This window comes from Psammomys obesus, unplaced genomic scaffold (genome assembly GCF_907164565.1).
Source record: "Psammomys obesus unplaced genomic scaffold, mPsaObe1.curated_primary_1811, whole genome shotgun sequence".
In the NCBI taxonomy this organism is placed as follows: domain Eukaryota; kingdom Metazoa; phylum Chordata; class Mammalia; order Rodentia; family Muridae; genus Psammomys; species Psammomys obesus.
Window position 1 is genome coordinate 66,441,068 of NW_026585504.1, and position 24,047 is coordinate 66,465,114.

Genomic DNA, 24,047 nt, shown 5'->3' on the forward strand with positions numbered 1-24,047 from the left:
GAGCCTAGTGCTGAGGCATCTTCCCGCAGCACTTCCGGGCACAGGGTCTAAGCTGTGGCTGCTCCAGTCCTCGACAGGGCACTGTCAGGATGACCTTCGGGGGCCAAGGGACATCTCAGGGCATTGTTAGAGAAACAGTATGTCTCTCTATATCCAGGAGATGTATTAACTCATCTTTAAGAAATGACTGTTAGCTAATCCCATTATAATGTAGCAGCTAAATTAAATCAAAATATATGATTTATTTTTAAAACTATATATTTACTTTCAGTCAGGGTCTCACTATGTAGCCCTGGCTGTCCTGGAACACACTGTGTAGACCAGGCTGGCCTCAAACTTGCAGAGATCTGCCTGTCTCTGCCTCCTGAGTGCTGGGACTAAAGGTATGCACCACTATATCAGGTTAAAAATATATAATTTGTTTAGCTGACAGGAATTCGTCTAATATTTTAGGGGGCAGAGGTTGCTTGGGTGACCCTTTTTTGTTTAAACATACCACAAAATTAACATTTTCTTTTTTTATTAATTATTATTATTACAATGTATTCACTTTGTACCCAGCTGTGACCCCCTCTCTCATCCCCTCCCAATCCTGGCCTCCCTTCCTCTTCTCCTCTCATGCCCCTCCTCTAGTCTACTGATAGGGGAGGTCCTCCTCTCCTTCCGTCTGATCCTAGCCTATCATGTCTCATCAGGACTGGCTGCACTGTCTTCTTCTGTGGCCTGGCAAGGTATCACTGCCCAGGGGGAGGTGATCAGAGAGCCAGCCATGGAGTTCATGCCAGAGACAACCCCTGCTCCCCTTGTAAGGGAACTCACTTGGACACTGAGTCTATTGGCTACATCGGAGCAGGGATTTTAGGTCCTCTCCATGCATGGTCCTTGGTTGGAGTATCAGTCTCTGCAGGGACCCCAGGGCCCAGTTTTTTGTTTTTTTGTTTTTGGCTCTGTTTCTCTTCTTTTGGAGCTCCTGTTCCCTCCAGGTCTTTCTATCTCCCCCTTCTTTCATAAAATTCCATGCATTCTGCCCAAAGTTTGGCTATGAGTCTCAGCATCTGCTTTGATACCCTGTTGGGTAGAGTCTTTCAGAGCCATCTGTGGTAGGCTCCTGTCCTGTTCCCTTTCTTTTATTTGGAAACTTAGAATAGTTTTCCTAAGAGGATCATACATTTGTCTGGAAGCTAAGTGAATTACTGACAAGCATGCTAGAAACAATAAGTAGCCATAAACTGTTCTATTAAAATTGTGTTTTATGTTGGGTGTGGTGGTACATTCCTGTAATCCCAGCACTGGGGAGGCAGAAGCAGGCAGAGGCAAGCAAGTTCAAGGCCAGCCTACAAAGTGAGTCCACGACAGCCAAGGCTATACAAGGAAATCCTGTCTCAAAAAAAAAAAAAAATCTGTATTTTGTATTTTACAATGGAATGGCCACACAGCCTTTTCACTGCAAGCTGCAATTTGAGGCTCCTCCCTGGAGTGGTGTGAATAGGAATGCCCGCCATAGACTCATGTGTTTGAGTGCCTGGTCTGCAGTGAGCAGTCTGTTGGGAGGTGTGGCCTTGCTGGAGGAAGTGTGTCACTGTGGGGGTGGGCTCTGAGGTCATATATATATTCAAGCTGCACTCAGCGAGGGACACAGCAGCTTCTGCTGCCTGCAGATCAAAGGTAGACTCTGGGCTCCTTCTCCAGCACCATGTCTGTCTGCAGGCTGCCATGTTTCCCGCCATGATGATAATGGACTAAACCTCTGAAACTGTAAGCCAGCAAAATTAAAATTAATTAAATCAAAATTAAGAATTAATTTCTTTCTAAGAGTTGCTGCCACCATGGTGTCTCCTCACAGCAACAGAAGGCCTGACTAGGACACCCTTTACTCCCCATCCTAAGAGACTAACATGCTGGGAGTAGACCTAAGAGCTGTTCAGTGTCTGTGTGTGAGGCTCTCTCCTTAAAACACCATCAGAATCCAAGCGCAGCTCTAGACTGTGTAGCCACTACTCAGGAAGCCGTCAGGGCAGAAAAGTCGGGAACATCACAGGGACACAGTGAAACATACAGAAAGAAGGAAATGCTACTGGGGAATGATCCCATTTCTTTCCCTAATCAACAGTATAAAAAAGGGAGGGGGTGCTAGAGACCAAACAAAGCATGAAAGGCATTAAAACAAAAGGACACATTTTGATCCTAATTTGAACAAAATAAACGAGACAATCTTGGAAAGCAAACACACACTATAATCGAGGAATTATAATTCTGTTGGCTATAGTTATTAGTACTGTGACTATATTTTTAAAAAGGAAGAGCTGAGAGGAGATAGGAGGAGGAAGAGGGAAGGATCAGAATGACAGAGGGGCAGGGTAAGAGACAAAAGGGAGGAAGGAAGGGAGGGAAGAAAGGGAGAAAAGGAGAGAGGAGGAGAATAGGAGGGAGAGAGGGAAGAGGAGGCAGGAAGGAGGAGAGGCAGGCAGTCCACTCAGGAGATGCATAGTGAGGAGAGAGGTGACTGAGCGAAGCGAGAGACAGATGGGAGCCAACAGCAACCGTGATGCTAAAGCTGGGTGAGGATGTGGGTTCGCTACCGTCGCTACCTTCGCGCTTTTTTGGACAAGCCAGTCAGCATTCGGACTGCACTGCTGCGCCACCGCCCCTGACATGGGGTGATGACGTACCTGCTCCAGGGGGAGCTTTGCAGTCCAGGCAGCGTCTAGAAGACTCTTCCTCTGACTTTTAGGGGCATCTCTCACTTGCAGGAAGAGTTCCTGTGCATTCACACCGCACAGCTGGCACACACCGTGTTCTGCTGCGAACACCTGGGCTCTCAGGTAACTGTTATTGGATCGGATCCAGAATTCGTCCTGACACTTGAGGGAGCAGAACCGTGAGTCCCAGGCGCTGGCTTTAGACCCTTGCTCAGGCTGGCAGGTGGGGTGCTGGCAGCGGAGGCAGAGCGGCCTTCCTTCCTTATCCACAGCCTGGATGTAGCCTTTGGACGGGGATGGCTCAACAGCGAGGTCAGCTGGGCAGGGATTTGGAGATGGGACACAGGCTCGGCCAAGCTTTCTACAACAGAACAAAACAGTGTATCGGTCAGTAGTGAAGCTGGGGCATTGCTCTGCAGAGGCCTCAGATCTGGTGTTCAGTCAGCACCCCATCCAGCCATGCCACAAACATCAATTTAACACAAGCATCCACTCAAGTGCTTCCCCCCAAACACTTCCACACAGCAGATGACACTGGACAATGAGACAAACTTGAAATGCTCATTCAAACTAATGAGAAAGGTCCACAGCACTCTAGCGGCGACTCTGTTCCTTGGACACTGAGTCCAAGCCTTCTTGGACTCAGCTGGGCCACATGCCTTCTCAGCCTCAGGGCCTGATGGGTTTTCCTGTTCTTCTGCTGCCTTACAGGGTGAAGGAACTGTCACAGCCAGACTGACAGAACAGGAATTAGAATAGAACACCTGCTAAGTATCAGGCTTCTCCAGGTAAACTCCAAGTTCCTCAGATAAAATTTAGGAACGAAACACAAAAGGACACATGCTCAGTTAACTAGGATCCCAACTGTATTGGGTCAATATGACTGACACAGTGCCAGGCTGGCAGACAGAGTTCAGGGCTGAACTCTGGCCTCCTGGCATGTTTGCCCAGGCTTGGGGCAGGTCACATAGACCCCTGGCTTTGGGAATTCCTCATCTCTAATGTCGAAGATGATAAGCTCATGGGACTAAGAGGGCTGTCAGAAGGCCTGGAAAGCCATTCACTCATGACACTGTTTTGTGACCTCTGAAATGGCCACACTGTGGGGGCTTTTATCACAGGAAGTGGTGTGTAAGTTTGAAGCAGTATTCTTTACGATGCATATAAACATCTTACTTTGTGGATGGGTCCTGTGGCCTGGACTCCTTGGTGATCAAACGGATGTGTCCCCCGTCATTTTTCACCTTATTCATGGAGGCTGTGGCAACATCTTCTTTGGTGATGTATCTAGAACAATTGGGTGTCAAATGCATTTTTATCATATAGGAGCTTCTGGGGAGGGAGACACTGCTCAGTGTAGCCATTGGTGAGGCGTCCGTGCTCCAGTAAGCAGCTCTTCCCCGGGCTCCTGGAAGCCACCCTAAGGAAGTTCCTTAGGCCACACACACAAAGGCGGGGGTGGGTAGAAGAGAGACTAGTTAGGAAGAGGACAAGGCGACAGTAGAAGTGGGAGGCGGCGAGAGACAACGGGGGTATGATCAGAATGTATTATATACACACAGGAAGATGCCGTAACGAGATCCATTATCATGTGTAATTCCTACAGAGTACTAAAACACAAAAAGAAAAGGTTTCTGTACTTTCTTCTGTTTTGAGTCCTACTTTGTAGTTCTGGCTGGCCTGGAACTCCCTTTAGGTCAAGCTGGCCTTGAGCTCACAGAGCTCTGCTTGTCCTGTTTCCCCGGTATTAAGAATGTGCACCACCATGCTCAGTTATTTTCTGTATTTTTAGAAAATCTTTACAATTTTAAAAATTGCATGCACAGTGCATGCAGTACCTACAGAAGCAGAAGAGGGCATCAGATCCCCCTGGAAATGGAGTAACAGTCACTTGTGAGCTCTCTAATGTGGATGCTGGGAACCAGACCCAGATCCTCTGTAAACTGTAAGAACTCTTAACTACTAAGCCAGCTCTACAGCCCCTTAAGTCTTTTGAAAAATAATCTTTCTCCTCTCTCCCTCCTTCCTTCCCCTCTCTGTTGCAAGTCAGTGTCAGTTTTTTGTTTTTGTTTTTGTTTTTTAAATTCTAACAACTAGCCACTAGGTTCTAGGGAAATGACCAGCTACAAGCATGATTGACAGTCTTACGGAAGCTGCCTCTCGAGGTGCACAGAAACTTTCCAAGTGTGTCTAGCGTGTCCCCTCTTCTGATCTTCTCTTTGAGACCCCAGCACAACACCTCCGCTACAGCACTGCACAGGGTTGTGTAAAGTGACTCATGTAGCTAACTGAGTTCAAGTGGATCTCCCATGAGCTAAAGGTTGCTGCCAAAAGCAACAGCCCCTTTGTTCTCCAGACTCTTCTGCACGGACAAAGTCCTTCTGAGGCGGGAGTCAGACCTCATCACACACTATCAGCAACATACCTGGCTCAGGCACTGGAAGTAGAAAGGAAATTAATTCAGTCAAAGGTGATGGGGGAATTAAGTAGGTGAAGTGCAATTACCCAATTAATTTCTACTAATTAGAATGACCCAGTTTCTATGCTAGTTTACCCATATTGTAGGCATTTTAAATTCCACGTGGACTTAAATATGACTCTCTTCATGCTCAGCTTTTTTGTTTGTTTGTTTGAATGTGGGTGCTGGGGATTCAAACACTGGCCTTCATGCTTGCACAGAAAGTTCTCATTGAGCCATCTCCCCAGCCCTGTCTATTTTAAAAGTTCCATGCCATTCTACTATTGGAGGATAAACCATGTGAAAATCTATCACAGTTTTTGATTAATGGGTTGTCAGGCTCCAGTACACATTTACATCTACTGTATTTAAAACAATGTTCTAGACTCTAGAGAACACGAGTCTCTTAAAGAATATTTTCTTCCATGTGGACAGCTGTCTGCCTGTTTGTGCACTTCTTATGTGCCTCGTGCATGTGAGAGACAGAAGAGGGTGCTGGGTCCCCTGACCTCGAGTTACTGACTGTTCCGAGTGGCCAATGGGTGCTGGGAATTGAACTTGGGTCTGGATCTGGAAAAGCGGCCAGTACTCTTAGTATCTGAGCCATCTCCCCAGCCATATGACCTGTATGTATATGGACTACGGTGACGGCTCTGCATGGCTCTGCAGCTGAAGTGCTTGATGGGCAATCGTGAGAACCAGACTTTTATGCCGAAGAATCCATGTAAGGGGCAGCGGGTGTGGCGGCCCAGCTGTAGCTGAGCATCAGAAGCTGCTCCTATAGGTAAGCGCTGGCTTTGAGAGGCTCACTTCAGTGAGCAAAGCGGAGAAGCAACTGAGGGTGATTCCTGACATCGACCTCAGGTCTCCACATGCAGATGTGTGCACAGGCACCCACACAGGTGTGTCTCCCCAGAATAAAACAACAACAAACACAGAAACTATACACTCTGAGAAACGACCTCAGGAACCAACACAGTGGTTGCTGGTCTCGGCCATTTCCAGTCATCTAAGACTGAGGTCCCTGGAAGCAAGCTGCAGGAGCTCAGAGTGGACAAGGCCCACAGCTGGTGGGATTGCTTGCTGGGGCGTGGTCTTGTGGGGGATCTAGTAACTGTTTTCAGGAATCCCAAAATTTAGTACGTACATCTTTTGTTGTTGCTTTTGAAGTTGTTCTGGAGACATTTAATTTGCGTGTGTGCATGTGTGGGTGGGTGTGAATTTATGTCTGCAAGTGTGAATGCATTTGGGTGTATGTGCAAGTATAGGTACATGGAGGCCAAGGGTTGATGCCAGGTGCCTTGATGGACCACTTTCTACTTTATTTACCAATACTGGGTCTCTGGGTCTCTTGCTGAATCTGGAGTTTGCTAATTTGGCTAGTCTAACTAGTCAACTTGCCCAAAAGATCCCTGTCTTTGTGTCCCAAGTTGACTGCTGGGATTTATGACAGGCCATCGCCTACCCAGCTTACACAGGGTGCTGGGGATACGAACTGGCCCTTATACAAGCAACTTATACACTGAGCCATGTCTTCAGCTGATATTCAGTATTTTAAAGAAAAGAATCCTCCCTGTATATGCCTCGGGAATGAAGTGTGATGTGTCCCTCTTGGGTTAAGGTTCTCTGAAAAGTAACCAGGTAGGATGGCAAAGGAGAAGGAGCTTGCTGCCTCCCAGGCAGAGCTCCGCTGCTCAGCCTGGTCTTCCATACCTGCTCTGGATGTACGCCCTTACCCTAACACTGCCACTCACAGAGCTCACCACACAACACCAGTCTGCTGAGTTACTTCCCTCCGTGTCTACCAAGCTTTATGAAAGACGTCCCTTTCTCTTCCTCTCTCTGACCAGTCACCCAGGTGTCTAGATGAAGAGCTTTCTTCCTTCGCCTTCTTTACCTAACATGGCTGATTCTTAGGTATGTTCTGTGGCGATGATAATCTGTGATGTCTCCAGATACTGTGACCCTTAGGAGCAAAACTGACCCTCAGGACAGTTACTTTCCACTTCTGGAATCATAGTGCCTGTGAAGGCCCCTTGAACTGAAGTTATAGGTGGTTGTAAGCCGTTATGCGGTGCTGGGAACCAAACCCTGGTCCTCTGCAAGAGCAGCGAGTGCACTTAACCACTGAGCTGTCTCCAGGCCCTTGTTTAGTAACTCAAATGTAGACTTATGGGGGAATGTGTGTTAGGCACATTTGCTACTCTGTGATAGGAACGGAACAGCTTGCAACTGCTCCTGGTACTCTTTACTCCATACTCCTGGGGCATGCTCTGAGGCTTGGAGGGTAAAGGGTCTCTCTGTCGTTATGTCGTTAGTCCCTGCCTGAGGCTTGTTAGGTCACAGGTACCCCAAGCCCTGCTTCTGGCATCTGTTAACAAGATTCATGACACACAAAATCCAGACACGTCTTCCAGCAGATCTGATTAAGCTCACTACATATGTAACTATGTCGCTATGAAATGACATTACCATTTTTTAAAGTATATGATTCTTTCTTCCTCCGTCTTTGAGAACAAGGTCTCATGTTGCACAGACTTGCTGTGAACTCCCCATATGGCTAAGGATGGCCTTGAGTTCCTGGTCCTAAGCGATGAAATTACAAGTCTGTGCCCATGACAGGTTCATTCAGTTCTAATGAGGAAACCCAGGGCTTTGTATGCGCTGGGCAAGCACTCTATCAACAAACTATATCCCCAGGGTAATTTCCTCCTAATTCACCAAAATTTCATTAGTGGTTCCATGATGTGCCTCAGATCTCCCATAGAGACAGCCAAGAAAAGCAAAAGATGCAAAGGAAAGGCAACTCTTACCTTTTAGTACTATTTTCTTTGGCTTGTTTCTTTGTGATCTCTTCCAATGCCAGGACTGGGCTGCAGAACAGTTGCCCACTTTTCCTGACCATTCTCTGCTTCATGGCAGTCAGACTATTCCATTCTCGGACAAACCTCAGAATCTGGTAAAAAGGAAACAACGAAAAGTTAGCCATTCTTGACAAACCTTCCTTTGAAAGTTGGGATTTTACAACATGAGAAAACTGATGTATCCCTCAAAGAGGTTGAGTCCTATAGTTTAACTCTTTCTTCACCTTGATACTATTTCCACATTATAAGTTGCCCGTGTCCAGTTCAATCCAGAGTCTCTACAGCCACTTCAGCAGCCTAGCATATGCTCTGAACACTCAGGCACCAACAGTGAGAGTATGCGCACAGAGACCCAGATAGGGTACAGACCCCACAGCAGTGCAAGGAAAGCTGGCCTCAGGGAGGCAGAGCCTACAGGAGCCACAGGGATGATGTAACTTCGGAGAGTCACGCTGGATTAGATGCCTCAACAAATCTGTATCTCTGCAGGTGGCTTATCAGAATTGTTCATATCAATCAGTCACGGGTATCTGGTTCTATGTATCTGTACAGTCAGCTAGGGATCACATATCTATGTCTCTACATATGTATCTATCTAATCTACCATCTGTCTGACTGATTCTGACGGTCAGTACTAACTGATGCCAAGGAAAATAGCTCACTGCTACCTCTTCCTTCTGTGGGATGCAGCTGAGTGCTGGTCACCGCTTCATTTCCACTAACAGGGTAGTTACAAGCAGACAAAGGCCCCCTCCCCTTTCTGATAAGTATGAATGGAGGAGCACACGCCAAGGTAAGGCCTCCCTGGCAGCCGCAGCACACGGCCACGCTGACAATGAATGCGGAGTCACGGTGTGGTGTTATCCTGGCTCCTGGAATGTGCCACTGTTACAAGTTAACCTGAAGAGGGCAGGTGAGATTCTGACAGCTAAGTCCCAGCTGCTAACCCTATGAGTGAGAGCGCAATGACTCGAGGATGAGTCTGTCCTCAGCAGCAGCGGCGGCGGCGCTGGGTGTGATCACTCACCAAGGAAGCAGACTCCATATTCGTTCTTGGCACCAGTGGAATTAATAGACACTGCCTGCATGGCTAAAAACGCAGCCAGCGGTCTGACTCTGCAGCAGGCCAGAAGGCTTTCTTCCATTAGACTAAAGAGGATCTCTAAAATTATTAAAGTAGTTTTCCTGAAAATAAACAAAATTGTATTATTTAAAACTCTTCTTACCACTGAGCGATTCTGTTTCAGTTGAAAGCTTGCTGGTAAGTCTTCCCAAAGGTCTAATTTTATATCCAAAGGAATGAAGTTACAGTTCATCGGTTTTCCGTCCTGATAACAGACGAGGAGACATTATTAGTGCATTTCAGTCTGTAGGTACTGGTGACACTTAATAAGAAAAGTTTAGTTACGACGTAGCAAGTCTCCTAAAATAAACGGGAGGCACACAGTACAGAAGGGTGCAGCCAACACCAGTCCCCAGCAGAGCTGAGGCGAGTGGGGGAGGCCTCTACTGTGCCTGTACACAGCCCAACTTTCCGTTGTTAGCCTGGATGCTGCAATCACTCCCGACATACTTCTCTACTGGCTAAGCTTGGAAATATAATGGAGATGAGAAGATCTGTAAACAGGAAAGAACATCCTTGACAATAATAGCAGTACGGCCATCTCAAATGGTCTTCCTCGTGATATTAAAAATCTGACTACAATCAAAGAGCAGCACTCATAAACATCTGAATATCTCTTCCCAGATGGATTGATACAGCCGTCCACTGTGTTGGCAGGAGGGGAAGGGAGAGAGAAATTCTAGACTTATTTTAAAAATCTGCTTTCCAGAGCCATGTTACAGCGCCGCTCCATGAAGACCAGCTGTCCACGGGTGCCCACAGAGGACGCTGGGACTTCACTGAGGATGGTCATCTCGCCCATGAATGTCATTTCCTTTTTAAAGGAGCGGATGGCTTATGAAAATATAGCAGATCACCAAAGTTTCTCATATTTAAATTTTGTCAGTCTAAACAAATGCGCATGATCCACAGTCTGTCCTCTGTGACCCAGGCCATCAGCTTCTGCTACCAACTTCTCTAGGTGCACTCTCAGGCAGTGACTGGGGATGGTACAAACTTCCACCAGACAGCCCTTGTACCTCAGCACCATAAATCGTGTTTTAAAATGTAGTTTTCCAGGCTCGCAAGGTGGTCACGTGGAGAAAGGAGCTTGCTGCCGAGAATGATGCTAGAATAAGAAAATGGAGTCCTGCAAGTTGTCTTCTGACCTCACACATGCTGTGGCACAAGAATGCCCCTACACTAAAGAACTGCAAGAGTGAAAGAGACAGGAACTTTCACTAGAATAGACCAGGTAAAATTACAAGTGTAATGTGTACATCTAAGCTTATTAGGAGTTCAAAGCTGAATGAACAGTGGCATCTGCACTCTCGGCCAGCTTTTCCATACTTATATCTGTGCAATTAGGAAAACGCTCCTCACATGCGCTCATAACCTTCTCGAGGGGTCACAAAGTCACATGTGTTTGGGGACATTAGGGGACATTAGCCGCCTGTCAAGCTAACTTCCCTGTGAGAGAGTTCTTAGCAGGCTTCAGCTGTCTGGCTGAGACGAGATCATGCTACACCAGCACAGGCTGGCCTCCAGCTGGGGTTCCTCCCGCCTCAGCTGCCCCACTGCTGGGGTTATGGGCATGCACCATCATACCCTCACCCACTGTCTTCTGCTGAAGCCAGAGCGCTGCTGGAAACTGGAGTGTGACTGTTCTCAGCACAGCGCTTGAGAGACCAAAAGATTAAAAATTAGCAGCTATTATTAATTAAGGCCTGAACTAGGTGGGTAGAGAAGTCTAATAATGCCCTGAGGGGAAGGACCGTCTTACTGCATTCTTTCCCCACCCACTAGAGATACAGTTGCTAGGAAACTGGCCCATCCCCATCTAGGGAGGGACACCAGGTCATTATGGTCTGTACCTTCCTATAGCCAATCAATTCAAAATGTAGCATTTTGACCAATAGATGCTTGCCAGGCAGGAATTGCCCTTCCCTTGGGCATGCTGGGATGGACCAGAACCTTTAAATCACCCAACTAACCTGGGCACGGCCCGCTTGGCTCCCACCACTTGGGCGGTGGGAAGTGTGGGCCCAAGCTGCAGCTTGTAATTTACAATAAAAAGAACCTCATGTATTTACAGTGGAGTCTGTTTATTTCTGGTCTTTCGGGGTTCATGAACTGGGCAGAACACGCTCTGCCTTAGAAAATACAACTACTTTTAAAAAACATGTTATTCGTAGTAATTATTAGTTTAAAACCAAACAATACATGACAATTTTAAGTGTCTTCATTTTAATACAGAAAGGAGTAAGTATCAATAGATACTTATCAACAAGCCCAAGAGCTCTTGGGGTCTTGAACATATTTTCATCAAGCAAAAAGGTCCTCCTACTAAAAAGCGTGACTTTTGCCAGCCTGCAGGAGTCTGAGTGGTCCATCACAAGTTTATGGTGCCGGGGGCAGGGTGGGGCATGAGGCAGCTATAAAAATGTTGCTTCAAATGCTAAGTGCTCCACTGGGGTGAGCTCACTCTATCCTGGCAACAAATCCTCCCTACATTTACAGCTGAGGAAATGAAGCAGAGAGCAGCCGGGTGTGTCTAAGGTCACCAAAAACAGTGACAGAGGGAAGTCAAGGTCTCCTCCCCTAAAGTCTTAACGATGCCACTTTGGCCTCTAGTTGTCTTTGGATATCACACAGGAATTTGATGACAAGTTATAAGAAGGCAAAAACTGGTACCTATCTTATTATTAAGGCTGCTCTCTGAAAGGGAAGAAAGGAGGCCTGTCTTCTAACGTGTGACACAGAGTCTGTGTGAACTTACCTTGGTATAGAGGTGGACCCGCTCGGTGTTCCGACTTGCACAGAACATGAAGGTCTCACACGCTGGCAGAGTGCCTGAATTATTCAATTGCCCTAATGAAGATAACAAGAGACTGAAAGGCTTGTCTACTCTGTCTAAAGCAGCTCCTCTGGGACCTGGAGAGAGGACCCCGCAGCTCAGTCTGAGGCCCAGCACCCCTCTGGGTGGTTCACAAGCACCTGCGACTCCAGCTTCCGGGGACCTGATGCTCTCTTCTGGCCTCTCTGGGCATCCACACATACAAGGTCATACGCATGCTCAGATGGATAAATAAAAAAAAAAAAAAATAGATCTTCAAAAATAGCTTATTTTACTGTTCTGCAGGTTGGAATGATGAAACAGCTATATATAAAACCAACACATCTGATTAGCAAGTCATGACTAGACTTAAAATAAAACTCCCAAAGCAATCTTCCATGAGCATCAGCTCATAGGAAACTGGGGCCTTTCTTTACTCTTAATTCAGTCGTGGTTTGTCAGTGACCTTTGAAAACTCTAGAAGCTTGGCTCTGCTTGCCACTGTGGTAGGAACGTCACCATCACGTTAGTCTTCTAGTCACTGGCTACTCTGCAAATCTAGTTTGAGACTTATTCCTACCACTCCAGTAGACAAGGTCACCATCGTATTAGCTTTCTAGTCCCTGGCTTCTCTACAGTTCCATTTTGTGACTTATCCCTATAAATGAGAAGGAAATAGAAAGTTCTGAGTACCAGAGACTGAAAGGGCAGGGCATGCTGGGGGGGACAAGGGAGGGAAGGGAAGTGTGGTCCAGACACAATATGCACATATGAAACTGTTACAGTGAAAAGCAGTTTGTACAGTTAGTGAGTTAATGATTAAAAACCATCTCTGGCTGGGGGGTGGTGGCTCACAGCTTTAATCCCAGCACTCAGGAGGCAGAAGCAGGTGGGCCTCTGTGAGTTCAAGGCCAGCCTGGTCTACAGATCCAGTTCCAATCTCTGAACTAGTGTCTAATAACAAAGACATGTTCCAATCCTTACTGCCTAGGTGGCAGCTGTGAAGTGGCTGTCTGGGCTCATGTGCGCTCACTCACAGCTACAACACCGCTGTCCCTCAAGGCCATGCATGATGTGTGTGCGCTGCTAATACATAACGTACTGCCTTTACTTCTGCAAGTCTTCTCAGTCCTTTCCCGCACGCACGGGGCTCTCCAGATGACTTAGTGGGGGAAGGCACTCGCTCGCTGTGCAAGTCTGCTGAGTTGAGTTCGCTCCCTGAAACCTACCTAAGGATGGAAGGAGAACCGACTCCACCAAGCTGTCTTCTAGCCTCCACGCGTGTGACACGCACACTCACTGGCCTCAGCCATCACACTACTACTACTGACTGATGCAGGATATTTGCTCACATTGTGAGCCCTGAGACTGTAAACTCAAAACAAAACAAAACAAACAAAAAAACATTTGTTGTGGTATGACTCAGCCCTAGCTAACCCCTAATCCAAGAGCTAAATGAAGTCAACCATAGGACAAGAGGCAAAGTAAGCAGCCAGTCAAAGGATGACCACACGGAAACGACGCCGAGTGGAGGGTCCCTAAACAGCATGGAGAGGAAGACGGGCTTTTCCTTCTGGGACATGGGTGGAGCAGGAAGGTCAGCTGGGTGCTTTCTCTGCCTCTCTGAGCTAGCAAATTTTAACCCTAGCACTTGGCTCCTGAGTCTTCGTTGGTAAAATTGAACGATCAGGATTTTCTTTCTATATAACAACAATAACAAATAATAATAATAAATAAAATTAAAAGGCATTTTCTGTATGTTCTGGAATCAAAAGGAGAAAGTATATATATATAAAAACAAACAGGTAACAGAACAGGACAGCACAGGTTTAAAGCCACAGAAGTCAACTCCTGAGGAATAACTGACATCTCTCCTGAGGAAGCCACCACATGTTTTGCCCCTGGGTGTGTGCAAAGGGACATCTACTATAGGCCTCACAAAGCAGGGAGGCAGAAGGCCCCGTGCTCCAGGTCCTCAGGACAAACAGACTCACAGCTGCACGGGACATGTCTGGGCTCTGCCTAAGGCACTGTACCACGGCTTAATGAGAGAAATTTTGTCTGCTCACCTCGGTCAGAAGAGCATTTTGTAATCAAGGGTGTCATATTTTAAGAGCTAGGCATTAATACGTAAATATTAAAAGTCACTCTTTGATAAAAGATATTCATAGGGTCAGTGCCAAAGTAGTCGACAGTTGTTGGGAGCTGAGAGCTGCACTATGGGAACAGGGCCTCGTCAGTGTTCCCAGGAAGCATAATCTCACAGTTTGAGACTACAGGTGGATCAGCTGCTGATGCAGCCATCCTTCCAGATCCTTATGTTTCGTTTCTTTTCTTTTCTTCCTTCCTTCCTTTCTTCCTTCCTTCCTTCCTTCCTTCCTTCCTTCCTTCCTTCCTTCCTTCCTTCCTTCCTTCTTTCCTTTCTTTCTTTCTTTCTTTCTTTCTTTCTTTCTTTCTTTCTTTCTTTCTTTCTTTCTTTCTTTCTTTCTCTTTCTTTTTTTGATTTTTAGAGACAGGGTTTCCCTGTGTAGCGTTGGCTGTCTAGGGCTCCCTTTGTAGACCAGGCTGGCCTCAAACTCACAGAGATCTGCCTGCCTTTGCCTCCCCGACTTCTGGGATCATAGGTGTGCGTTACCTTGCCTGGCAAGATCTGTGTGTTTCTAGTAAGACTAAAAACACCGGTCCAGAGTAGCATACATCACTCTGGTTCTAGTTTCTTTGTTCCTGCTGAAAGACCCATCCCCAAGTGCTAATGCAGTATAGGGCCTGGGAAGGCACACACTGGGGAACAAGTGTTGGCAGCTCTGAGCCTCTTCCTCCTGGCTAGGAAATGGAGGGTTGCTAGCTGGGCATTGGTTCCTTGGTACAGACATCTGCTAGCTCATTCCTACAAATCAGAGCTGGGGAAGTAGCTCATTTGATGCAGTGTTTTGCTAGCATGCACAAAGCCCTAGGTTCAGTACCAAATATAAACATAAGCCAGGTGTGGTGGTACACACTGGGAGATGAAGGCAGGCAGACAAGTTCAAGGTTATCCTCCACTATGTAGTGAGTTCAAGGTCAGCCTGGGCTACAGGAGATTCTGTCCCAAAAAACCCAAGCTGGGGCCAGCAAGTTAGTAAAGGCAGTGGCCACCGAGCCTGAGCTCATGAGTTTAACCCACATAGAAGGAACAAAGAAACTAGAGACACACAAGAAGGTAAGCCCTCTGACTGTATCCAGCTCATTTGAAGGCTGTGAAATCAGATCTAGACAGCATTTACTCTCACACTCTTTTGGGAAGACTATGAGGGAAGGAAAGGAAGGCCAAAGGAGAAAGAAAAGAGAACACCTTAGGTTCAACATACTCTTTTTTCTTTTTTGAGACAGGGTTTCTCTGTGTAGGTCTGGTTGCCCTGGAAATAGCTCTGTAGACCAGGCTGGCCCCAAACTCAGAGATCCACCTGCCTCTGCCTCCTGAGCACTGGGATTAAAGGCATGCTCCAGTGGTTAGGTTCAGAAATTCTTAAACATTAAATTTTGAAGCTATGAATCTCACTTCAAATTATGTCAGTGTTAACAGCAGTTAACTTAAAAGTTCACAATTTGGGATGGCTTTAAGACGCACGCCAATCTGCAGGTCACTAAGCCAGTCAAAAAATAAAATAATCCCAAATTATAGTACTCTGCCAGCTGGTCCCCACAGAGTTACAGGCTGGCATTTACAGCTCTAAGTAACACAAACAGGTCAAGCAACAAAAATAAAACCTGACCACTAAGGACTCAGTGTTCAGTCATTCGTCTGGCCTTTGTGTCTGTACAGAATGTGTGTGTTTGCACCTGAATGCTGGGTGTGCGGGCGTTCCTGTCACACCTGGCTGGCATGTGGCTGGTGGGGACAATCTCAGGGTCCCATGCTTGCAGGGCAGGCACTCTCCCCACTGAGTCATCCCCCAGCTCAGTTCAGATAGCCTTGGATTTACGTTCCTCGTTTCTTAGCTACCTAGAAGCATTAATGATTTGCTCGAGGGCTGTGGGTTCTCTGTCAATCTGATCACTGTGACCTGCTGCGCCACCCTAATAGAAACGCCCTTCTCCCTCTCAGTGAGCTCGCTGTGGGAAGGCAGGGCAACATTTTGGCGGCAACAGCAATTTACTGGTTGTGATGCTATGGAGCGCTGACACCAGCAGAGAGCCATCTGGTTCTTAAGGTGTTTCTGAGAGAGGTAAGTGTTCCAACATAGTACTTGGGATAAGGCATCAATCACAAGTTTAATAACAGCACTATGTATTAAAGCAGGTGGCACTTAGTTTTAAAACAGGGTCTCATATAGACCAAGCTGAGCTCAGATTCACTATGTAACCAAGGATGACCTTGAAATGACCTTGAAACCACAATCTTCCTGCCTCTTCCTCCTGAGTGCCGGGCTTACAAGCTTTTCATCATAACTGGCTTATTCAGTGCTGGGGAGTGAAGCTGTAGACTCAGGCATGGTAGCTCAGAAGTCTACCAGCTGAGCCACAACCCTGGTCCAGTTATTATCTGAGCAGTAGAAATGGACGCAGAACTTACCAGTCCCTGCCTGGGATAGCAGTCTGCCTTCCCTCTCACCTTCCAATGTTTCTTCCTTCTTATTAGCCAACTGCCCCACTTCCGAGTGTTCTGGCAGTTGTTTTAAACAGTCCAAACCAGCCTGATCATTTTTGGAGGAGCTTTTCTGAGAATTATCTTCCCCATTTTTGTTGTTATTCTCCATATGGTTGAGGCCAGCTAGAATTATTAAAATAATTTAAATGTAACAAGCACAGATGAAAATATCACAGCTCAATTTTGTAAAGAAAACAAAAACAAAAACAAAACAATAAAGCTAACAATGTTTACTCACTTAGCAGGAAGAGACTGTTTGCCCTGCCTCCTGATACACAAAAATGTAAACAAACAAAAATGTATCTACAGATGAGGAGAGTCAAACTGGAGGCAGAGAGGGCAGCTAGGAGAGGGTGCACTTTGGAACTGTAACAAAGCAATATTAGAGTATTACACATAGCTCAGGCTGTCAGCACCATGCTGGGAGAGTCCTACCTAAACTCAGAGCTGCTAAGACCTGCACCCTTGGATGTTCTCCGCATAAAGATGGGGAGCAACAGAGACCCTCCGAGAGAAGCAATGATGACTGCAGTTCCCTGCCCACTCCAGGTGTTGTTATGTAGCCTTGGATGGCTGGAACTCATAGAGCTCTACCTTTGTCTCCAACGAGCTCGGGTTGAAGGCACATACCGCCACGCCAAGCTGGTGCCCATTATTAAAGGGCGCTTGTGACTGCTTTGCATGTAAAGATCCCAAACAGCAAGACTGAAGCGGGGGTGCTACTGGGTCTTGATAAAACTGCTGATGGCTTCCAGTGGTAGGAACAGGAGTAAGGAAGGGGTGGGAGAAGGGATGGATTTTGAGTTTAACAATTGAGGGGAGGTAAGAAGGTGATCAAGGATACTATTGAGGTTTAATTTTTTAAATTTCTTTTCATTTAACGTGTATGGGTAACCTGCCTGCACGTATGTCTGTGCACCATGTGTGTACAGGATCCATGGAGGCCAGAAGGTGGTGTAAGCAGCTCTGGGACTGCAGTTAAAGCCTTGGGAAGAGCCGTGTGGGTGCTGGGAATCAAACCTGGCTCTCTGCAACAAGAGCACAGGCAGGCACAAGCCCTCACACCAAAGGTTGGCATTTGGTGTCTTCTTCAATCATTTTCCACACCATCTTGGTTTCTCACTGATCCCAGAGATAACTGATTTGACTTTGCTGGCTAGGCAGTTGGTAAATTCCAGAAATCTGCCTGTTTGAATATTCCCAGGTCAGGGATGTATGCTGAGCCTGCCTTTCTATGTGGGTGCTGAGATCCAAACTTGAGTCTTCCTGCCTACCCACCCACCAAGACAGGATTTCTGTTAGCCTTGGCTGTCCCAGAACTTGCTCTGTAGACCAGCCTGTCCTCAAACTCAGAGATCTGCCTGCCTCTGCCTGGGATTCAGGTGCTGGGACTAAAGGTGTGTGTCACCACCACCAGGCCTCGAACTTGGGTCTTAATGCTTATGTAGCAGGCAGTAGACTGGACTGAAATATCTCTCCAGTCCTTGAATTCTAGTCTGAATATGTTAAGCTTGTAGTTCCCATTCCATACCCAAGCAGAAATTTGTGTAGGCTGCTTTGGATAAACCACTCTGACATTTAAGTCAGTTAGCTGGCCAGTTTCAGCTATTAGTTGTTACATATTATCATTCAATGTATCCTATGCCTGTGTCTACTCCAAAGCACCTCAGGCCTGAGTTAGCAGCTTTCAGAGACTGCAACATCCTAATATGACTCCTTTAATTTTTTGGATTCTGTTTCTTTGGAGGGTTACATGGAAAGCTCTATTAAACTTTTAATTAGTATTAATTCCGCCCTTTAATACTTTAGGGGCATAAACAAAGGTATAAGATCATCATTCCAATTATAATAATGTAAAACTGGCCACTGCAATGTTGAGATGCATTGAGACCACTGTTCCCTGAGGTTTTTTCGTTTGTTTGTTTTGTTTTTTTATCTTTAAGCAGGCTGTTTCATTCTCACCACTGTCTTTTATTTTTTATTTTTTAAAGTTTCTTGGCAGGTTGCTTCTTATTCAATCATAGGTCTAGAAACTTTCATTGTTGCTCTTGGCATCACAAGGGAAAAACCAGAACTATCAAACACAGTAAGCTATGATTTTTTTTCTAAATGAGTCACTCTCTGCTCTGCTGTGAGCTGACATTATTCTATCGTCACAAGTTGCTTTATTTTGATTGTCTGCTCCAGCTGGGATGGCAGGGGGTCATGTTAACTGTGGCAAGGACATCGAATGGAGAAAGTCTGTGGTTCTAGTGCAGTTTTGGAAAACAGGTGCCCACATAACAAATACATCTACCCAGATGGCCACTTGTCAATTGTGACAGAGTTCTCAGAAGGGAGAGAGGAAAAACTTAGCCACTGACGGGCCTCCTTCAGATCAAAACTACGACAGGAGTGGGGAAATTGTAACATGAGAGTTCTCTTGGCTCTGTGTTCGTTAGAATCAATTGTCAGAAGAGTAAATATGTAGGCGAACCGATGTGAACAACCACGCCATTGATAAAACAGCCTATTTCTAGTTTCCAAAACTGTCAGCTTGGCACCTTTTCACTGCCATAAAATGCTCTCTGAAACTGAAAACAGAGAGAATGTCATTTTCTGTTATATCATATTTATTTTGTATGCCTGTGTGTTGGTTGGAGTCTTTTAGTAAGACTGTGAGAAGAGCTTAGGACTTGTCCGGCATGAAATATGGCACAATGCATACTAAGCAGGCCAAGCAGTCACCACATGATCCCATCCGCAAACAAAACCCTCTATAGCTCCTTAAAAACAAGAATATCTACCTGCTTTATAACAGCAGGTCTGTGATGGGCAGCACATTTGCTACCTTAGCAACAAGGCTTCTGTCCACTGAGCTTACACCCTTCTGATATTAACCAGAAATGCCCATTTGTGCCAAATTAATGCCATGCCAGTGACACTCAGGATATGCATTCTCAACAGAACCAGGAGTCGTTCACATTCCACAGGGGATGAATTTACAGTCTCCACTCAGTGAAACTCTTACTCCATCTTAAGGCCTCAGGCCTGCTGAGTCACAAGGCACTTCAGTACCAATGTACCTGAAAGCTTGGATGGTCTTCAAACACCTGCCAGGCGCCACCCCTGCTGTGGATATAAACATGGTTTTGTTTTGCTCCCAGGTGTGGGATGTGGGACTGATTCAGATGGCCACAGCAGCAGACTATTTGCTTCGTGCTGGCTCTGAGAGGAGCTCTTTGCCAGCCAGAATGAAGAAAGTCTGTGGTTCTAGTGCAGATAGTTTAAATCTGAGGGCTCTGGAGAGACTAAGTGCCAGAGCCCAGAGTGTGGAAAACAGGAGAATGAGTAATGCTGCTCCTGCTTCCCCCTTGCTGCTCCTGGTCGCTGTTGTGAGACAAGAAGATGCGGATCTCCTGAAACAAGGACTGGACTGGCTCCAAGGAACCTGGTGGCCCTCACCAGCAGGAAGCAGCTAAGAAAGAATTGCGCCCCCTTTCCCACTAACCCTTTCTCCTCCTGCCTGGTGTTAGGGTGTTGGAAGGGACTGGGGTGGAGTAGGGAGAGAAGATATAAGAACCGTAAATAAAAGGGTTTTAAAAAGAACGACAACATACCCCTCAGCCCACCTTCGCCTTCTGTGCACTCACCAGCTCTGCCCTGAGGGTTCTCACACATCTCACAGTAAGGAAGGACCGGGTCATTGAGGAAGGTGCAGAAGCCACACTGCCACCCCTTCTCAGGAAGCGCTGGGGAGGCCAGCGGGGACTTGACCTCATGGACACCTTCCATGGATGTGGCTCTGACTCGCAGGGACGGACTTTCCTCCAGAGTGCCGCTGAGTGTCTTCAGTCTTTTAGCTTCAGGTTCAAAACCATTTTTGTCATCAGCGCTGTCACTTGTAGCCATTTTTCCAGGGTCTGAGGCCACTTTAATCTTCTCCTTGAATACCTTTGATTCCTCACAGGATGTTTCCGACTGTCTCTTTTTCAGTTTTGGTAAGAAGAATGATCGAATATCATGCTGCTTTTCTTTTTCAAACTAAAATCATCCAACAGTTATCAAATGAGGGAGCAACTGTTCTTCCTCAGTGAAAGAACATTTTCACTAGCCAGACTGACTGGCAATGAATCCAATTACAGTACCATATTTCATAAACACATACAACTCAGTGTAATAAACATAGTCATGTACTGGATGAATATCGCCACACACTTCCTATGTCTTTTTGCCTAGCCCTTATTAGGTGCTGAACTCATTTCACCTTGATGCTTGCCCTATGAGGGAGGCATTCAGGTGAGGAAACAAACATTTTAGAGAAGTTAGGGGCTTAGCTACAGAAGTTATGAAATTAAAATATACTTCCTAAACTACCTGCCTTAGACTCACATCTGGTAAAAGAAGGAATTGTGGAAGAAAACATTTCAAACATATAAAAATGATATTTTAAGTCAATCAAGAACCTAGAAAAATGCTTTCATGGCCAAACTGTAAACATACTGTATATAAACTATGTCACTCTTTCAAATAGGGTTAGAATATTCATCCTGACCTCCAAATGTACACACATGTGAACGTATACTCCCACATGTCGTTTACATACCTGCAAAAATACAAGCACACACATACACACACACAAATGGTAAAAGAAAAAACCCTTTCCTTTGTTTTCTATGGTTTTATTACCTTTTAGCCCAGTATTCTAAAACTTCATAATTACTGACATCTATATGTATCTACAGAATCTATGTTTATATGCCTCAAAATTCTACTCAGCACTTAGGATACCTTATTCAATTTGGATAACATATTTCTCTTATAAATTTTCATGTTTTAAAATATAATTTCTTCCTTTCAATTTTCTGGGATCCCTGTTAGCATAATTGTGGGCCTACCCTTTACATCTTATTAGGCTCACATTTCCTTTTGCTCTTTTTCTTCTAAAATATTACGCTTTCCTCTACTTAGCTTCCCTCTTGGCTACAGAATTATTTGCATTTGGCAGTTACGTGCTTAAAATCTTACCACATTTGCTTATCCACTATGTGTGTGCTGTGTGTCGGCGTGGACGTGGGTGCTGGAGCGCGTGTACCGTCGGAGGACAGCTTGTAGGAGTCTGTCCTCTCCTAGAACTTGTGTCAGCAGCTTCATGGCGAGGGCCGTTATTTGCTGAGCCGTCTCCCCGCCCGGCAGCTGCACACGTTTAACGTCTAAGCGGCTTCCTGTTCCCTGTTCCTTTTCCTTCACGTCTGCAGTATCACTGCAGTCTGGAGCTACTAACTAGGGATTTCAAAAGGTTCTCTTCAGTATCTGCTTTTGTATTTGTTTACTTCTCTTCATCCTTGTCACTTCCTCATCAGACACTCAGTGACCCTTTGCTGTTCCTTTACGTGAAGAACGAGAAACAGGGAGGGGGCTGGTGAAATGGTTCAGTGGGTAAAAGTTCTTGCTGTGCATGTCCACCAATCTGAGTTCAATCCCTAGAAACCTCAAAAGTGGAACCACTGAGTATGGTCCTCTGACCCGCAAGTGCATGGAAAGGGAAGGCTGCCATGGACCTCAGGACTCACAGGGCTGATCGCCAACAAGAGAGGACATTCTGGTTGTTTGTGAGAACTGAAAATGCTGGGGCCTGGAGTGATCATAACCCTTTTAAAGGGGAAGGAAGGAGAGTGAAATGGATAAATGAATGATGAAAATGTGAATGAAAGAGCAGTGATCTGGACATCTAGGAACTGCTGATGTGCAGAGGGAGAAAATCCATAGGAATGGATGTCCAGCTACATGGAGGCAGTTTGAGAAGGAAAAGAGAAGTGAAATAGACAGGAGAGCATTCCAGATGAATGAGGGAGAGAAGCCAGATGAGCTCACCATGGTGAACAGGGAGGCCCTAAATTTCCATTCCTTAGCCCCAGTGCAGTTTCAACTGAGAGGTTTGATGTCCTTCAATTCTGCGCTGTTTGCTTATACTTCTTTTGCTTTCTCTATCTTTTCTTTTTGAACCTTTTTATTTTTTCTTTCTGGGTGGTTCCCGCCTTATCTTTTTTTCATTGTTAAATTGTTAATTTTGGCATTACAAAATTTTAGTTTCAGTCCCTGTTAGCTGATTTTCCCCTTAGTTTTGTTTCATAGATCTAACAATTTCTTTTATGTTTCTGTGGCTATTATGCAGTCTTGCTTTGTTTTGTTCTCTTTTCTTCAGCTCACTGTTTGCTTTATTGGTGGCCCTTTCTTGGCATAAAGAATTCAGTCTGTTTTTCTTTTTTAAAAATATTTATTTCTTTATTATACAATGTATACATAGTATACAATGTTCTACCTGCACGTGTGCCTACACGCCAGAAGAGGGCACCAGATCGCATTATAGATGGTTACAAGCCACCAGGTAGTTGCTGGAATTGAACTCAGGACCACCTCTTAACCTCTGAGGCATCTCTCCATCCCATGGTGGCCCATGTCTTTAATCCCATCACTTGGGAGGCTGAGGCAAGCATGCTCTACAGAGTGAGTTGCAGGATGGCGAGGGCTCTGTTTACACAGAGAAACTGTGCTTCAGAAAAACCAGAAACCAAACCAAACCAAACCAAAAACAGAGAAGTGACTTTGCTGGGTGTGGTGGCTCATGCCTTTAATCCCACCACTTGGGAGGCAGAAGCTGTTGGATCTCTGTGAGTTTGAGGCCAGCCTGATCTACAAAGAGTTCAGGACATCCAGGGCTGTTATACAGAGAAACCCTGTCTCAAAACAACAAAAACAAAGATTTACTTAAGCTATTTCTACAAATAGTTTAATATTCCATTCATTGTGTTGTACGTGTGTGGGCATTCAAGTGTGGGTGTGTGCTGGGGAGAGGTCAGAGGACAATGTGCATGGGTTGGTTCTCCATCTAGCATGTGCACCTCAAGGGTTGAACTCAGGTCATGAGGCTTGGCTGCAGGGTTCCTGACCACTGCGCTTTTTGCCAGCCCTAATTAAATGTGTCTGCTCACATTTAAGATGGTCCACAGGAAGACTTCACAGTAGCAGTTATCAGTGATGGTTCTGCTGAGCCTCACAGCCTCAAGGGGGCTTCTTGGGTCTCCTATGATGACATGGTGGTGGTCACCAGGAAGGAACAAGAACGGTAACAATCATACTTAGTTAAAATCTTTCCCTTCCTCTGTTTAGTGAGAAACTCAACTGCCTCTTTTCTTAGAGAAACATTCTTAAACCTTTTCTTTTTGGATGAGGAGCAAATGGATCGTATGTTAGCTGGTCTTGGTTGTCAACTTGACTCTATCTGGAATTAACTAAAACGCCAAATGGAGGTTACACCTGTGAGAGAGTTTGGCTTAATCTGAAGTGGGAAGATCCACTTGTAATCTGGATCTTTGAGGTAGCAGAACAAGCCTTTTTTTTTTAAGACATGGTTTCTCTGTATAGCCTTGGCTGCCCTGGAGTCCTTTTGCAGACCAGGCTGGCCTCGAACTCACAGCGATG

The 24,047-nt window shown here is 45.8% G+C and overlaps 1 protein-coding gene across 5 annotated transcripts in view; it reads right to left on the reverse strand.

Moving 5' to 3' along the window:
* The window catches only part of Zranb3 (zinc finger RANBP2-type containing 3), a 127,277-nt gene that overhangs the window by 3,536 nt on the left and 99,694 nt on the right, over nucleotides 1-24,047 (reverse strand). For all 5 annotated transcript variants that reach the window (XM_055602132.1, XM_055602118.1, XM_055602125.1 and 2 more), the window contains 7 exons: nucleotides 20,219-20,609; nucleotides 16,512-16,709; nucleotides 11,903-11,994; nucleotides 9,248-9,349; nucleotides 7,971-8,113; nucleotides 3,876-3,986; nucleotides 2,670-3,060 (listed from right to left, as the gene is read on the reverse strand). In XM_055602132.1, coding sequence (XP_055458107.1) covers nucleotides 2,670-3,060; nucleotides 3,876-3,986; nucleotides 7,971-8,113; nucleotides 9,248-9,349; nucleotides 11,903-11,994; nucleotides 16,512-16,709; nucleotides 20,219-20,609 — 1,428 coding nt within the window. The remainder of the gene's footprint in view (nucleotides 1-2,669; nucleotides 3,061-3,875; nucleotides 3,987-7,970; nucleotides 8,114-9,247; nucleotides 9,350-11,902; nucleotides 11,995-16,511; nucleotides 16,710-20,218; nucleotides 20,610-24,047) is intronic.